General features: G+C 35.6%; 1 protein-coding gene across 1 annotated transcript; it reads right to left on the reverse strand.

Moving 5' to 3' along the window:
- Positions 1 to 1,641: 1,641 nt before the first annotated feature.
- LOC131944349 (uncharacterized) lies at positions 1,642 to 17,238 on the reverse strand. Its single transcript, XM_059304904.1, has 4 exons — positions 17,139 to 17,238; positions 3,599 to 3,667; positions 3,213 to 3,278; positions 1,642 to 2,945 (listed from the first exon to the last, which is right to left on the reverse strand). The coding sequence occupies exons 2-4, from the start codon at positions 3,654 to 3,656 to the stop codon at positions 1,999 to 2,001; spliced, it is 1,071 nt and encodes a 356-aa protein (XP_059160887.1). The 5' UTR covers positions 3,657 to 3,667; positions 17,139 to 17,238; the 3' UTR covers positions 1,642 to 1,998.
- Positions 17,239 to 17,753: the final 515 nt, after the last annotated feature.

The following is a 17,753-nucleotide window of genomic DNA, read 5'->3' on the forward strand; positions in this document are numbered from 1 at the left end:
GCACACCAAGCGAACGCCGAATAAAGATGTTCATAATGGTGCGCAATATTATTAGTACTTTATACATTTAGATGCGCTTTTGAGAAATCGGAAATAGCGTAAATTAGTACTTCTCGTCAACGGAAATTACTCAAAATTTTACAGAAGGTAGAGAATTAGATCTTGTACTTACATGTGAAATTTCATTTATCTATCTGAAATAGTACTCAAGTTATAGGCTTTTGAAAAATTCAAAGTAGGAAAAGTACCACTTCCGGTTATCGGAAATCGCTTAAAAGTTGATACGGATCTACGATTTTGATAAAATACTTATATAAGAAATTTCATCAACCTAGCTGTAACGGTACTCAAGTTATTGTGTTTTATTGTATACGAGAAAGTAAAAAAGAAAGATAATCATGAAAATCTTTTCTCTTAAAATATTTTCATTGTTGCTTCCCTTTGACTGTACTCGTTTTTACTTTCTCGTATACAGAGTATTGAGGAAGTATTATGATCGTTCACATAAAATCAAATGACAGTTTTCATCGATTTACACGTCAGTACTTCATCATATACAGAGTATAGGGGACTTATTTTTATCGTGCAAAAAATAATATCTATGCGAAATCGAATCGGAAAAACTGGGCTTTGCAATTATGTCCGCATGTCTATGTGTGCGTATGTGTGTCTGTATACACGATAACTTGAATGCTGTAATAGCTAGGTTGATGAAATTTCATGTACAAGTATTATATCAAGTTTGTAGTTCTGTATCAACTTGTCAGCGATTTCCGGTAATCGATAGTGGAACATTCTACTTTGGTTTTTCAAAAGGATATAACTTGATTACTGTTTTAGATAAACGAAATTTCACATGTAAGTAAAAAATATAATTCTCTGCTTTCTGTCAAAATTTAAGCAACTTCCGTTGTATCAAAATAAGTCTAAAATATTTTCTATAAATAAAAAATATCCGTTCAATGTTTAAATATTTTGTGAGCTCATTATGAACCGTTGGTTTTGTTCACGTTAATCATTGTTTGTAATGTTACCAATATTTACCAAGAGTTGCCATACAATCTAAGGAAGTTACGTTATCTTTAAAATGTGAAGGTCAATCTAGCAGATGAAATAGAGTCAAATAATTCTTTGAAAATGGCATAATCAAATTATGCCGTCACAGCCGCGTTTAAACTACCCGATTAACTCAGGAACCTATTAGAGCTGGATGGACTCAGCAACGAGAGACCTACATTTCAACATGCGAGTGTTCTATCACCAGTTGGTAAAAGTATTTAGAAGAAATAAGAATAAAGAAAATGTTTACACAAGTGTCAGTTTATCAGAGCGACGAACTCCGATCTCACTTAACATTTCTATTGGAGTAGGACAACACAAGATGTAGATCTTAACGGTTGTTTCTGGTAACAGTTAAGTTTATTTGAACTGCACTTCATTGAAGTAGATCATAACTAGACATTATTTATCCATATTTGGGCTACATGTCGGCCTTATCGTTACATTAAGTTGGGAATGTTTTAAAATCACCGACATCATGACGGTAATACCAACATCAGTATCAAAAAGTTGTTTGATAACAGTTTGCTAATGCTAATTAGTCTATAAAAATGAAATTAACAACCAAACAAATAAGTTTTATCTTGGGCATTTATTTTCTAGTATGTAATAATTTTGTAAACAAATAAGAAGAGCAAGAAATGTAATATGTAAAGATACAATTCATGGTAAGATAAGAACAACAATGTTGCCGACATTTGTTAAACACAAAATATTTACATCATTAAACATGTAAAATGCGTATAATACATTATGGTAGATGCAAATTATAACGGTTAAACGGTTTGAATCAATCAAAACAATTGTTTTAATCATTTACATGTTATAAAATGTTTACAACATATGCAAGCCTTAACACAATCAGTTTAATGACGGGAAAAGTTCCGCCATTTTGTTTGTTTACATTGTGTAGACAAGGGGAGAGTACTAACAGTTATATTAGCGCACCCACTCCCCACTATAATTTCCTTCAGAGTTTGATCCACTGTGGGGATGGTGGTACGGCCACCCGACATGTCCCAGCCTGTAGACCTGTGCTCCACTGGAGCCTGGACATGTACATGTTGTGTACCAGTACCTGGTCCAAGGAGTAGCATCATCATCAACAACATCATCATACCTCTCATGTTTGTGTGTCCATTTTCCTACAGAGACCTGTTTAGGACAGCCATGAGGATGTGACACTATAACGGTCAACTTGTCCACACCAACAAATCTCCTGTATTTGTTCTCTACTTCATCACATAGACCATCAAAGCGATCACACATCTTGTCCAGTTCATCAACCAACTCTAACTTATCCAAGTCACATGTCACATAACTCAACTCACACAAGTCTCCTTCAATGTCTGCCTCCCCCACCTCCCAACCATCAAGACTGACCACCAGACTTTTATTGTCATCAAAACCTAAAACACACCTGGTCTGTCTCGCCTCACTGTCATCAAACACCACGTGTGTGGCTGTAATCACTTCAACCTTCCCCCACACTTTGCTGGGTGTGGCAGAGACTTGACACTTGGCACAACCACAAGTTCCACATCTGTCACTCTCTGTGTACTTGCCCACATACTTCACCCTTCCCGTCCCTAACCTCATCACGTCACGTCCTCTGTCCTTATAACATGGATATGGAACTTGAGTGTCTGGGTAAAACTCTGGTCTCTCTAGACTGGTGAATTTAGTCTTTACCTGGACAGTTAGGGCTGCCAATGTTTTGATTGTCTCAGACAAGAGGTCGTCGCCATGGTAACGTGAGGGGAGACAATTTGCGTTAAAATCTTTAAGAGGTATAAAACCTTTATGACCTGGATTCTTCTTACAGCCGGTAACATGTTTGTGTAGATCAGCTTCTCCTCCATAGCACATCTCAGCTTCATGATTTCCTGCAGGAATAGGGGAAACAGATTGTTTAAATAGCCTAACCAATTTAAACACTGATATAAAATGCACCTATTATTATTTTGATTAGCTATACTATGCTTACACTAACACTTGATTTAGCAATCTGATATAGATATAAATTAAACTTTTACTATCTCCTTCATCTAATGAACTATAAAATTACTAATAGTAAAGTCATCTAAATGTTATCACTAGCACAGATTTATAATTATTTAGACTAGAGTTGTCTTATGTTTATCATATCTTACCTGGAATACAGACACCTGGTTGGTCACTTTTGGTAACTTTACTTGGACTCTCACAGCATGGCACATCTAAAATAAAATAATAAGAAAATAACACATACATTACTTTATAATTACAGTGACAAGAAAAGTGGCATTACTGAGATAAACTCTTATAGCTGGATAGATACCTTTATAAAATTCATAATCAGGTAAGTAAGAAAATAAATTTTAATAGAATTCCATGGGTATTGAGCATTTTGTTTTTACACTTATAAATATCACATATAGGTTATTAAGAAATTGATTATAAAGTATTTGAATGTTAAAAATGCCACACAAGTTTTTAAATATGCAAAATTATTTAAAGATTTGGCTAAAAGAATGACTTATCATTTATCTGGCTCTACCTTCAGGTGTACTTGGTGGCTCCAATTTTCTTTTTCTCACTTTGTTTGGGGTTTTCATGGTTTGTTTTACTGTAGATATGATTATAGAACATTAATATAAAATAGTAACTAGGTTTCATAAGTGCACTAATAAAAATGTAAACAAAAAAAAGAATTTGTAGAATTGACTTTACATCTGCATATCAACGTTTCTCTAGTATTAGAAACATGTAGTAACTTGAAATAGATTTGTTTCTTATAAGTAGTGAAAAACACATAAAATTAATACTACAAATGAAAAAAAAGTAATTGTTGGCCATAAACATAGCACCTATGGTAATCAGCTTATTATTTATTTGATATTAGCTTCTGATAAACATGTTAATAGTTTTAATTAAATGTGATTTTCAAATATTTTTTTTTCTGAAGAATGAGTTATATTTGAAAAAAAGACCTTGAAATTGCAGCTTACATAACAAGATACCTAATTAGGCGGGATCTTTAATAAGTTTAATAAAAATCAGTTATAACATTTAACTTTAAACTGTTATGATAATAAAAATAGAATAGAGCATGTGCATGCAATAACAGTCGTCACATAAAAATGATTAGTTTTTTCAAATTTATTCTCAGGCCTAAATAAAATGTATGAAGGTTAAATTTTGAAAGAGAATCAATTTGTCCTTCAATATTCAAATTTTTCGTAGATCTACTTATGTATAGCTCTATAGCATAGTTAATTGTTGAAACAAAAAATTTACACAAAAATTGAAAAAACACCTGTATAAATCCCTAATGTTGTTTATACTTATAAGTGCATTAACATGCAATAAAAAATTAGGCTAAAATATTACATTGTAAAATGACCTATTAGTACCAAACATTTGGTTAGGTGTTTTAGACTTCATATTGAATAATACTTCAAAACTTTAGGATATTCATTTACTGTATAAAAATGATAACCTACTATTATTTGTTATAGACTCAATTTAGACTAATTTACTTAAATTTACTTTGTTCCATGTTTAGACTAAATTCTTTGCTTTTTTTTTATTGTATAACTAGGCATGCTGCCCAGCTTCGCTTAGGCTTTCGATAACATTGAGAATTTGAATGCTGAAGTAATTCGCCCGAGGGTCGGTTTACGACCTCAGGAGTTATGAAGAGGTTCCTACGTGGACATTTTTTTTCGATTTATAGCTCATATAAGGCGCCGGTCAGTCGAGGTCAGTTTTGACCCACTCATCGTAGACTTTTCGGCCAACCGGCCCCTGTGTTCTGTCGCCCCAAGGCAAGATCCTGCCAAATTTGAAGCGCCTACGGCGCCGGGAAGTGCCCTATCGGGCACCCGACAACTTTGCTTTATATATTATATAGAAATTGCATAGATAAACAACGATTTCAATAAAGTAATTAAGGCCTGAAATACTTTAGTATAGAAATGTATTATTTGAATAGATTCTAGATCTAGAGATTCTATATCTAGATGATCTAGAATATCTAGATCTAGAATCCTAATAGAATTTTTTTTTTAAGTTTAGCCCGAGCAAAATTGTATTGTATAAATTTTATAGCGTACGTAGATCTAAATCAAATCTGAATGAAATAGTTCATTTCTTTTTATTCTAAACACGGGTGGAATTTGGGTTTTTGAGTAGAGCTGAAATAAATTTGGGATTACAGAGAATTAATATGATACAAATTTTAAGCAATCGGGAAAGTTATGTTATTACAATGAGACACATCAAAGTAAATATTCTTCCCTTTCAAACATCTATATCTATACAGTCCTCAAACATTTTTTTTTAAATTTTTTTTTTATAAATTCAATTGTTTTAAACCTTTAAATCAGTAATAATAATTTATTTGATAGATTTTACACAGCATCAAGGACATGAACATCAATTGCATATATAATAATCAAAGGGACAAAATAACATGGAATAAGAACTACACTAAAATAAGGTGTGCAAACTAGGTTTCTCTTGACTGCTTAGTTTACTGAGCTCCGTCCTTAGCTGCGGTGTCAAAATTCACATTGTAGTCACCCATGGACAGAAATAGAAACGACCGTGGGAGAAGTGTCTCTGTAATACTCATACTGATCTATCATTCCAAAACTTTCCATGACATAAAATTGACCCTTGGCGATGAGGTCACGCTACCTTGAAATATCCACCAGTCCGGTAGAGTGGGGGGGGGGAGTGTGTGTGATGTTTGGCTTGAGACTGTCTAAATTAAAATTAATACTTTATTTATTTCTTTCCTGTACATTTTTTTGTCTCATTTAAGTGAGAATTCCCAGTCTATGCCTTAGCTTTACTTGAAATATTTCTTTTAACTCGATGTCCGTGTATTTTGTGAAAAAATATCTGCTAAAACTATCGTCTTGTTTTTATATTCGATATTTATACGTTCATTAAGCGTGTGGTAAAAATGTTTTTGTTCTTGTCTATGTGTTTGGGCGTATATATTGATGATTGTTATTTCTGTTTTGTCAATACCCAATGTGATGCATGCTATCCGGCCCTGTTTATCCGTGTATGTACATTTCATTTTGTGTTTGTCTGATGTAGAAAGTATACTGGATCCTCTGCAGTTGAAACCAGTACAGTACAGTGAGTTTTTAATACTGATATATGCATCTAGTGTATTCGCTTCTTCTGTAGTTCCAATGTTAGTTTCCTGTAAAAGTAGGATGTCAATAGTGTGTTTATTTATTATGTTGTTTATATAATGTGTTTTGTCCCTAGCCCCTCTGATGTTCAATGTTGCCAGAGTTAGCGTGAATTATTTGGGTTTTTCTTTCGAACATCTGTTTCTGGAGGGCTGGATAGTGGTGGTCTTTTAACGCCAAACTTTCCAGCCGCTGGTTTGCTATCCCATTGGGCCCTGGTCACGACCCTTTGAGGTGGCTTTATTGTAGGTAATTGTTTTTTACTTGAGCAATGACGTCATTAGTTAATATATAAACATTAGGGACGTCACTGTTTTAGCATTCTTTTTCACAACTATAAACGCTTTTCCTGTTGCATAATTAAAACTGTGTCTCTACATTCGAATACGCCTTTATTTTTTATTTTTCTTCTTTAAATAAAATTGTGGTTATACATTTAAAACATCTAACATAGTATTTTTAACCAAAGTCCGTATAAAGGTATCCATATTTCGCTACCGATTCTGGCGTGATATCCGGCGAAAATATTTTGCGGACAGACAGAGAGAGAGAGAGAGAGAGAGAGAGAAGTGCGCACATGGGCCATTATATATTAGGATTATTGATCGAATTCTGCATCTTAATTTTTACCTGCACTCTTTAATATGACAGAAGTTATAAATTGGATTCAGTTCTCGGAGTTGTAATGTATGTAGTATGTATAGATCTATATCTAATCTAGACTAGATCTAGATTTCTAGATCCAGTTTAAAACTAGAATCTAGATGTAGATCTATATCATTAGATGATTAGAATAGATATAGAATAATGTTTTAATAGATCTAGGGATCTATTATCTTGTCCAGATCTAGATTATCATGATATATTATTTATACTATTAATTAATATAGATCTACTACTACTGTACTAGATCTAGATTCTATTAATAATCATACTGTCCTAATAGATCTAGATCTACTTAACGTTAAGTACAAATCTTAACTCTTAACTTGTCTTAAGACTTAAACTATCTAGATCTACTATTCTATAGTATAGATCTAGTTCTATGGCCTAAGTCTAGAAACCTAGATCTAGACTAGATCTAGCTAGATTAGAAACTAGATGAGATCTAGATATGGATCTATATGTATGTACGTAGATTTAGAAAACTGAAAAGTAGAATCTAGCTAAATTCTAAACTAGTCCCTCAAGATCTAGATCTAATCTAGAACTCTAGATCTAAATCTAGATCTGATCTAGCTCTAGAGTCTAGATCTAGATCTGGAGTTCTAGACTAGATTTAGAGTCTAGAGTCTCACTCCTAGATATAGAAAATCTAGATCTAGATATTTAAAACAATAAAATGTATTTGGGCTCGATAAATTCATAAAATTATTTAAATAGTTACCAAACTGATCAGTAGAATCTATTACTCAGATAAGACTGCAAGGTCTGCTATGAATTTTATTTTCAAGTCGGACTAAACCGAGAGTTGAAAGAAGCTCCTTAAACAAATCGGGCGACCAAGGAAGTGAGAACGTCTGCTACAAATGATTGCTCCTTATTATAAATATTATAGCATCGATAAAAAGACACGAACACTATTTATCAAGTAATAACTACTCAAATGTTGATTGCGAATTAGGATGATTTGCTAAATAAATGCCAGATATAAAAACTATTTACAAAACATAAATTATTTTTATATATTAATTTTGCATAATCTAAACCTAACGTTATTGATGATAGTAATCGATTACTTTTGTGACGTCGATTTCACAAGTTTTAATTGCCACATTTTAAATCTACTGACGATTGTGTGTTGAATTCAATGTTTCGTCTACTATTAATAAATATTGAATTAATGTTAAATATAATTTTAGTTGTCTATGGGTCCATAAGCTGTTTAATACCTCGTAGCTAGAATGTTTTGTTTCAACTATTTTATAAAGGCTCAATATTTTAATAATTATGTATGTATTATAGTTGAAAGTTGTATCATCCCTTCTGGCACATCAATCTTCAATGCTATCAACTTGAAAACATAAGGGTACGTAATTTATTGTTAAGAAAGAGCATTGTTTTTTTCAAGCATCTCTTAGGGGTGGATAGAGGGGGGATGTGAAAAGCTCCCACTCAGACAAATCTCTCCCTACCACCTATAGTGCGTGCCCATTCAAAGGGCGAGATTACTACATCCCTCAACACTGTGATAGGTGCCTACATATGAGATCATCAAATGGTTAAATTACAAATATTCCCAAACAAGTAACGTCTCGCACTGAAACTTTACCATTAAGATCAGAGATAACTGAATGCTTTAGACTTTTGAGCAGCACAATACTGTACTTTGGCTACGAATCAATAACTTGACTGTAAATTTTGTTTTGTTTCTTCTAGCATTATAACTTGTATATCGTTGGTTCTAGTATGTTGGGGGAAAATGTATTTGCTACATCTACAATTGTATCTACTTATCACACGCATGTACGATAATTAAATGAAAATGTCCAACAGTGTTCTATAAACAATTTGCCTTTGATTCATCGACTCTATCTTCAGCTGCGAATTAAAATGTTTTCAAAATTGCCGTCCAGTCAGGTACTACGAAATTCTATTTATAACATATAAAATGTCCCGCTTGTCTGATTTTCCCGCTATTACTTTATAACGCATTGGTTAAATAACGTGTGGTCTATTTGTTTCACATTTGTTTAAGTAATGATAATACGACGTAAAAGATAGGATACACGTCTTTATTAAAGTGAAGTACCCGAGTTTAGCAAACGACAGCGAGTACCTTAATAATTAACATCACGTGTCGAACGAAAGTAGAATGCATTTTATGAAAATTAACATTTATAGGCTATTACACATAATTTAAAGAAACGCTTGCAATTGTCGCAAATTCCCTGAGGCTATCAGCTGATAAGTATTGAACTAATCACACAACTCAAGTATTTTTTTTTTAAATGTCCAAACATACTTTCAGTGATCAATGTAGCAAAATATATATATATATATATATATATATATAGCAGACAGACAGTGTAGGTGATACTAGCAGACAGAGAGTGTAGGCGATACTAGAAGACAGAGAGTGTAGGTGATACTAGCAGACAGAGAGTGTAGGTGATACAATCAGACAGAGAGTGTAGGTGATACAATCAGACAGACAGTGTAGGTGATAGTGTAGGTGTAGGTGATACTAGAGAACAAAGAGTGAAGGTGATACTAGCAGACAGAGAGTGTAGGTGATACTCGCAGTCAGAGAGTGTAGGTGATACTAGCAGACAGAGAGTGTAGGTGATACTAGCAGACAGAGAGTGTAGGTGATACTAGCAGACAGAGAGTGTAGGTGATACTATAAAATAATGGAGTTCGGGTGATGTAAAATTAGTTTACAAGTAGTCAAGTTTTTTTTAGTTGTATTAGCATATGTAATATATTTCGTAAACGGTATTATACAATTATATCGCACCTGTTGATAACTTACACCATGCACGTATTTATTTTAGTTCCTATGGTTTATGTATGCTTAAATCAGTGTTTCGATAAATGTAAAAAAAAATTTTTAGAATCTACGGTTGATTCTCAAATTAGCCATTGAATCAATGAAGGAGTATTCACAAATTGGTTAAGATATAAATAATCCGACACGATTACACGTACGATAAATCTGGATTTAGAATATATATATATATACTAGGCATACTGCCTAGCTTCGCTTAGGTTTTTAAATAACATTTGAGAATTTGAATACTTAATTATTTAGCGATGGATTTGGTGTTGAGTGCTTTAATTTAAACAGTAATGCTAACTTTAGAAAAAAAATGTTTTAGTTTGTCATTTAAATACCGTTCGCAGAGAAATATCGGAAAGTACGCAATGTATAAGTAAAATGGAATTAGAACTTCCATGAACAGTACATCTCTTAGTTTTTATTACATTGCCTTTTGAAATTTATTTATTTATTTAATTGGGATACGTAACAAAATTAACAACTTAATTTTGTACTAAAACAAATGCTATACTTCGTCATTTTCTGTTTCTGTTTAAAATAGTATACAATTATTTGAAAAATAATAATTTCAAAAACGTTACCTCCCTTGAAAACTGAACGTATGACGTATGTCTTTGTTTTTTTTTTACAAACAGTTGCTATGCTTTATAAGAAATTACGGTATATGAACATATTTAACAACTATAATGGCTGTTTCCGACGGGAATAAAGTTTTTTTGTTAGCCTCCAGGGTCGGTCTACGACGTCACATAATATTAAGGGGATCGTTCGTCAATTTATTTATATATATATATCTCATATAAGGAGAATTTCACTCAAGATCATCTTTTAGCCCTCGTCGAGAGCTTTGAGTCTGACCAACAGTTTTTCCATACGGCCTAGTCATCTATAGTAGTGTATGCAAAAAATTAGCCAGATATACTGAGCTTAAGTACCCTAAAGTCTGCGTTGAAATGACCCTCTGTTTTTCCCATAAAATACAAAGATTATATAGGGAAATACAACTGGTCAGTTTTGACCGCTTTACAAAGTTTTCCCAGATATGCCGAGTTTTTTGTGACACCCCTAGGTGTTCTTCTACCACCTCACAAAATATCAAGGGGGGTCGTCGGAGGAAATTTTTTTTCGTAATATAGCTCATATAAAAAGAATTTCACTCGCGGTCACTTTTTAGCCCTCGTCGAGGGCTTTGAGTGTAACCGACAGTTTTCCCTAAAGGTCAAGCCATCGACCTAGGAGCATGCAAAAAATTAGCCAGATATACTGAGTTTAAGTACCCTAAAGTCTGCGTTGAAATGACCCTCTGTTTTTCTCATAAAATACAAAGATTATATAGGGAAATACAACTGGTCAGTTTTGACCCCTTTACGATGTTTTCCCAGATATGCCGAGTTTTTTGTGACACCCCAAGGTGTTCTCCTACCACCTCACAAAATTTCAAGGGGGGTCGTCGGAGGAATTTTTTTTTTCGTAATAGAGCTCATATAAAAAGAATTTCACTCGCGGTCACTTTTTAGCCCTCGTCGAGGGCTTTGAGTCAAACCGACAGTTTTCCCTAAAGGTCAAACCATTCACCTAAGAGTATGCAAAAAATTAGCCAGATATACTGAGTTTAAGTACCCTAAAGTCTGCTTTGAAATGACCCTCTGTTTTTCCCATAAAATACAAAGATTATATAGGGAAATACAACTGGTCAGTTTTGACCCCTTTACGAAGTTTTCCCAGATATGCCGAGTTTTTTGTGACACCCCAAGGTGTTCTTCTACCACCTCACAAAATTTCAAGGGGGGTCGTCGGAGGAATTTTTTTTTCGTAATAGAGCTCATATAAAGAGAATTTCACTCGCGGTCATTTTTTAGCCCTCGTCGAGTGCTTTGAGTGTAACCGACAGTTTTCTCTAAAGGTCAAGCCATTTACCTATAAGCATGCCAAAACTGAGCCAGATGTAAAGAGGGTAAGTGCCATAAAATCCGTTTTGAAATGACCCTCTGTTTTCCCCATAAAATACAAAGATTATATAGGGAAATACGACTGGTCAGTTTTGACCCATTTCCCGATTTTTCCCGGACATGGCGAGTTTTTTGTGACATCCCAAGGCGTTCTCCTACCACCTCACAAAATATCAAGGGGGGTCGTCGGAGGAATTTTTTTTTCGTAATAGAGCTCATATAAAGAGAATTTCACTCGCGGTCACTTTTTAGCCCTCGTCGAGGGCTTTGAGTGTAACCGACAGATTTCCCTAAAGGTCAAGCCATTTACCTATAAGCATGCCAAAACTGAGCCAGATGTAAAGAGCGTAAGTGCCATAAAATCCGTTTTGAAATGACCCTCTGTTTTCCCCATAAAATACAAAGATTATATAGGGAAATACGACTGGTCAGTTTTGACCCATTTCCCGATTTTTCCCGGACATGGCGAGTTTTTTGTGACACCCCAAGGTGTTCTTCTACCACCTCACAAAATATCAAGGGGGGTCGTCGGAGGAATTTTTTTTTCGTAATAGAGCTCATATTATGAGAATTTCACTCGCGGTCACTTTTTAGCCCTCGTCGAGGGCTTTGAGTGTAACCGACAGTTTTCCCTAAAGGTCAAGCCATTGACCTAGGAGCATGCAAAAAATTAGCGAGATATACTGAGCTTAAGTATCCTAAAGTCTGCGTTGAAATGACCCTCTGTTTTTCCCATAAAATACAAAGATTATATAGGGAAATACAACTGGTCAGTTTTGACCCCTTTACGAAGTTTTCCCAGATATGCCGAGTTTTTTGTGACACCCCAAGGTGTTCTCCTACCACCTCACAAAATTTCAAGGGGGGTCGTCGGAGGAATTTTTTTTTCGTAATAGAGCTCATATAAAGAGAATTTCACTCGCGGTCACTTTTTAGCCCTCGTCGAGGGCTTTGAGTGTAACCGACAGTTTTCCCTAAAGGTCAAGCCATTGACCTAGGAGCATGCAAAAAATTAGCCAGATATACTGAGCTTAAGTACCCTAAAGTCTGCGTTGAAATGACCCTCTGTTTTTCCCATAAAATACAAAGATTATATAAGGAAATACAACTGGTCAGTTTTGCCCCTTTTACGAAGTTTTCCCAGATATGCCGAGTTTTTTGTGACACCCCAAGGTGTTCTCCTACCACCTCACAAAATTTCAAGGGGGGTCGTCGGAGGAATTTTTTTTTCGTAATAGAGCTCATATAAATAGAATTTCACTCGCGGTCACTTTTTAGCCCTCGTCGAGGGCTTTGAGTGTAACCGACAGATTTCCCTAAAGGTCAAGCCATTTACCTATAAGCATGCCAAAACTGAGCCAGATGTAAAGAGCGTAAGTGCCATAAAATCCGTTTTGAAATGACCCTCTGTTTTCCCCATAAAATACAAAGATTATATAGGGAAATACGACTGGTCAGTTTTGACCCATTTCCCGATTTTTCCCGGACATGGCGAGTTTTTTGTGACACCCCAAGGTGTTTTTCTACCACCTCACAAAATATCAAGGGGGGTCGTCGGAGGAATTTTTTTTTCGTAATAGAGCTCATATAATGAGAATTTCACTCGCGGTCACTTTTTAGCCCTCGTCGAGGGCTTTGAGTGTAACCGACAGTTTTCCCTAAAGGTCAAGCCATTGACCTAGGAGCATGCAAAAAATTAGCCAGATATACTGAGCTTAAGTATCCTAAAGTCTGCGTTGAAATGACCCTCTGTTTTTCCCATAAAATACAAAGATTATATATGGAAATACAACTGGTCAGTTTTGACCCCTTTACGAAGTTTTCCCAGATATGCCGAGTTTTTTGTGACACCCCAAGGTGTTCTCCTACCACCTCACAAAATTTCAAGGGGGGTCGTCGGAGGAATTTTTTTTTCGTAATAGAGCTCATATAAAGAGAATTTCACTCGCGGTCACTTTTTAGCCCTCGTCGAGGGCTTTGAGTGTAACCGACAGTTTTCCCTAAAGGTCAAGCCATTGACCTAGGAGCATGCAAAACATTAGCCAGATATACTGAGCTTAAGTACCCTAAAGTCTGCGTTGAAATGACCCTCTGTTTTTCCCATAAAATACAAAGATTATATAAGGAAATACAACTGGTCAGTTTTGACCCCTTTACGAAGTTTTCCCAGATATGCCGAGTTTTTTGTGACACCCCAAGGTGTTCTCCTACCACCTCACAAAATTTCAAGGGGGGTCGTCGGAGGAATTTTTTTTTCGTAATAGAGCTCATATAAAGAGAATTTCACTCGCGGTCACTTTTTAGCCCTCGTCGAGGGCTTTGAGTGTAACCGACAGATTTCCCTAAAGGTCAAGCCATTTACCTATAAGCATGCCAAAACTGAGCCAGATGTAAAGAGCGTAAGTGCCATAAAATCCGTTTTGAAATGACCCTCTGTTTTCCCCATAAAATACAAAGATTATATAGGGAAATACGACTGGTCAGTTTTGACCCATTTCCCGATTTTTCCCGGACATGGCGAGTTTTTTGTGACACCCCTAGGTGTTCTCCTACCACCCCACAAAATATCAAGGGGGGTCGTCGGAGGAAATTTTCTTTCGTAATAGAGCTCATATAAAGAGAATTTCACTCGCGGTCACTTTTTAGCCCTCGTCGAGGGCTTTGAGTGTAACCGACAGTTTTCCCTAAAGGTCAAGCCATTTCCCTATATGCATGCCAAAAATTAGCCAGATATATTGAGTTTAAGTACCCTAAAGTCTGCGTTGAAATTACCCTCTGTTTTTCCCATAAAATACAAAGATTATATAGGGAAATACAACTGGTCAGTTTTGACCGCTTTACGAAGTTTTCCCAGATATGCCGAGTTTTTTGTGACACCCCTAGGTGTTCTCCTACCACCCCACAAAATATCAAGGGGGGTCGTCGGAGGAAATTTTTTTTCGTAATAGAGCTCATATAAAGAGAATTTCACTCGCGGTCACTTTTTAGCCCTCGTCGAGGGCTTTGAGTGTAACCGACAGTTTTCCCTAAAGGTCAAGCCATTTCCCTATATGCATGCCAAAAATTAGCCAGATATACTGAGTTTAAGTACCCTAAAGTCTGCGTTGAAATGACCCTCTGTTTTTCCCATAAAATACATAGATTATATAGGGAAATACAACTGGTCAGTTTTGACCGCTTTACGAAGTTTTCCCAGATATGCCGAGTTTTTTGTGACACCCCTAGGTGTTCTCCTACCACCCCACAAAATATCAAGGGGGGTCGTCGGAGGAAATTTTTTTTCGTAATAGAGCTCATATAAAGAGAATTTCACTCGCGGTCACTTTTTAGCCCTCGTCGAGGGCTTTGAGTGTAACCGACAGTTTTCCCTAAAGGTCAAGCCATTGCCCTATATGCATGCCAAAAATTAGCCAGATATACTGAGTTTAAGTACCCTAAAGTCTGCGTTGAAATGACCCTCTGTTTTTCCCATAAAATACAAAGATTATATAGGGAAATACAACTGGTCAGTTTTGACCGCTTTACGAAGTTTTCCCAGATATGCCGAGTTTTTTGTGACACCCCTAGGTGTTCTCCTACCACCCCACAAAATATCAAGGGGGGTCGTCGGAGGAAAAATTTTTTCGTAATAGAGCTCATATAAAGAGAATTTCACTCGCGGTCACTTTTTAGCCCTCGTCGAGGGCTTTGAGTGTAACCGACAGTTTTCCCTAAAGGTCAAGCCATTTCCCTATATGCATGCCAAAAATTAGCCAGATATACTGAGTTTAAGTACCCTAAAGTCTGCGTTGAAATGACCCTCTGTTTTTCCCATAAAATACAAAGATTATATAGGGAAATACAACTGGTCAGTTTTGACCGCTTTACGAAGTTTTCCCAGATATGCCGAGTTTTTTGTGACACCCCTAGGTGTTCTCCTACCACCCCACAAAATATCAAGGGGGGTCGTCGGAGGAAAAAATTTTTCGTAATAGAGCTCATATAAAGAGAATTTCACTCGCGGTCACTTTTTAGCCCTCGTCGAGGGCTTTGAGTGAAACCGACAGTTTTCCCTAAAGGTCAAGCCATTTACCTATAAACATGCCAAAAATTAGCCAGATGTAAACAGGGTAAGTGCCCTAAAATCCGTTTTGAAATGACCCTCTGTTTTTCCCATAAAATACAAAGATTATATAGGGAAATACGACTGGTCAGTTTTGACCCATTTCCCGATTTTTCCCGGACATGGCGAGTTTTTTGTGACACCCCAAGGTGTTCTCCTACCACCTCACAAAATATCAAGGGGGGTCGTCGGAGGAAATTTTTTTTCGTAATAGAGCTCATATAAAGAGAATTTCACTCGCGGTCACTTTTTAGCCCTCGTCGAGGGCTTTGAGTAAGACCGACAGGTCTGCCCTACGGTCAAGCCATTTACCTATAAACATGCCAAAAATTAGCCAGATGTAAAGATGGTAAGTGCCCTAAAATCCGTTTTGAAATGACCCTCTGTTTTTCCCATAAAATACAAAGATTATATAGGGAAATACGACTGGTCAGTTTTGACCCAATTCCCGATTTTTCCCGGACATGGCGAGTTTTTTGTGACACCCCAAGGTGTTCTCCTACCACCTCACAAAATTTCAAGTGGGGTCGTCGGAGGAAATTTTTTTTCGTAATATAGCCCATATAAGGCGCCGGTCAGTCGAGGTCAGTTTTGACCCCTTCTCCGTAGACTTTTCGGCCAACCGTCACCGGCCTTCGTGTTCTATTGCCCGAAGGCACCATCGTGCCAAATTTGACGCGCCTGCGGCGCCGGGAAGTGCCCTATCGGGCACTTGACCACTTTGCTTTATATATATAGATATATATATATATATATATATATATATATATATATATATATATATATATATATATATATATATATATATATATATATTATATAAAGAAAACAAGTCCCATATAATCCATGTATGATGAAGTGCTATGGAGTGAAACGTTAAAAACTCGAAATTTCAAGTGATTTTTGTGCATGATATTACAATGCTTCCTCTATACTATCTAAACGAGAAAGTAAAAATGAATTTTGCAAGTCAAAATTATATTCTCTATAGCAGCTTATTTGACAGATTTTTTGGCCTCATGCGATCAGATTCTATTGCGACTTACTTTTAATCGTATCTGAGGTTATTAAGATCCCATTAAGAAAAGGGTAACAAGTGGTGACATCTGATAAAAGCAGGATTTGCTCTCTACATACGGCAATGTAGTGAAAAATCAGTCAATATAGGCTACATGCTTTTTCCATAAAAACTCATTGGCTAATATGCTAAACACCTATATACAATTTTAAAATATAATATACGAAAACTTATTTTACACGTTTTAGTTTTAAATTATCACAATGGTAAAATATTTTATAATACAAGTACCAGGTATAAGAAACTGACTTACGATTATTTAATAAGACGTTACAAATGTAGAAAAAATGACTGTCCTCGTTGTTTGGGTAATCTTGTTGTGTTGGCTGATGGTAGTCTAAGCGGATCGGCAGTCAGCGGTTCATCTAAAAAGTGAGTCAAGAGGCGAGGAGGGCTAGGCGAGTTGGACGTAAAAACAGGATGTGCGGATTTATCTTGTGACTCAGTTGGGAAAACCCAGTACAAACCAGTGGCGGAACTAGAAAAAAAGGGCCTCCACGCAAAAAGAATAATTCTGGGCCCCCATATATATATATATATATATATATATATATATATATATATATATATATATATATATATATATATATATATACATAACACAAACATTGGATACTCGTTTCTAGCCTGAATTCTTTTAAAAATTTAAACATATTACAACATGTCATGTGTGTGAGTGCATTAGTCTGTATTGAATTTTCTTTTTTAAGATTTAGAATTAGTCTATTCAAAATGTTTGCTGTAATACTGCCTACCCGCTAAGTTTCAGCCGGTCAAAAGAATATAAAACGTGAAAGCTTTGTATGTGTAATGGTTTCTCGTGTTATGTTTATTTTTATGTTTTTTTTTGTATTTATATTATTTGTTT

The sequence above is a fragment of the Physella acuta genome, unplaced genomic scaffold (assembly GCF_028476545.2).
Source record: "Physella acuta isolate Inbredline_101_S28 unplaced genomic scaffold, ASM2847654v3 ptg000489l, whole genome shotgun sequence".
NCBI classification, from domain to species: domain Eukaryota; kingdom Metazoa; phylum Mollusca; class Gastropoda; family Physidae; genus Physella; species Physella acuta.

What these genes read in the sequence shown, in the direction of transcription:
- LOC131944349 (XM_059304904.1), bottom strand. Translation starts at nt 3,656, where the DNA reads ATGAAAACCCCAAACAAAGTGAGAAAAAGAAAATTGGAGCCACCAAGT. An exon ending in GCCACCAAGTACACCTGAAG is followed by an intron (nt 3,279 to 3,598) that starts GTAGAGCCAGAT and finishes ATTTTATTTTAG; the next exon opens with ATGTGCCATGCTGTGAGAGT. An exon ending in ACCAGGTGTCTGTATTCCAG is followed by an intron (nt 2,946 to 3,212) that starts GTAAGATATGAT and finishes CTATTCCTGCAG; the next exon opens with GAAATCATGAAGCTGAGATG.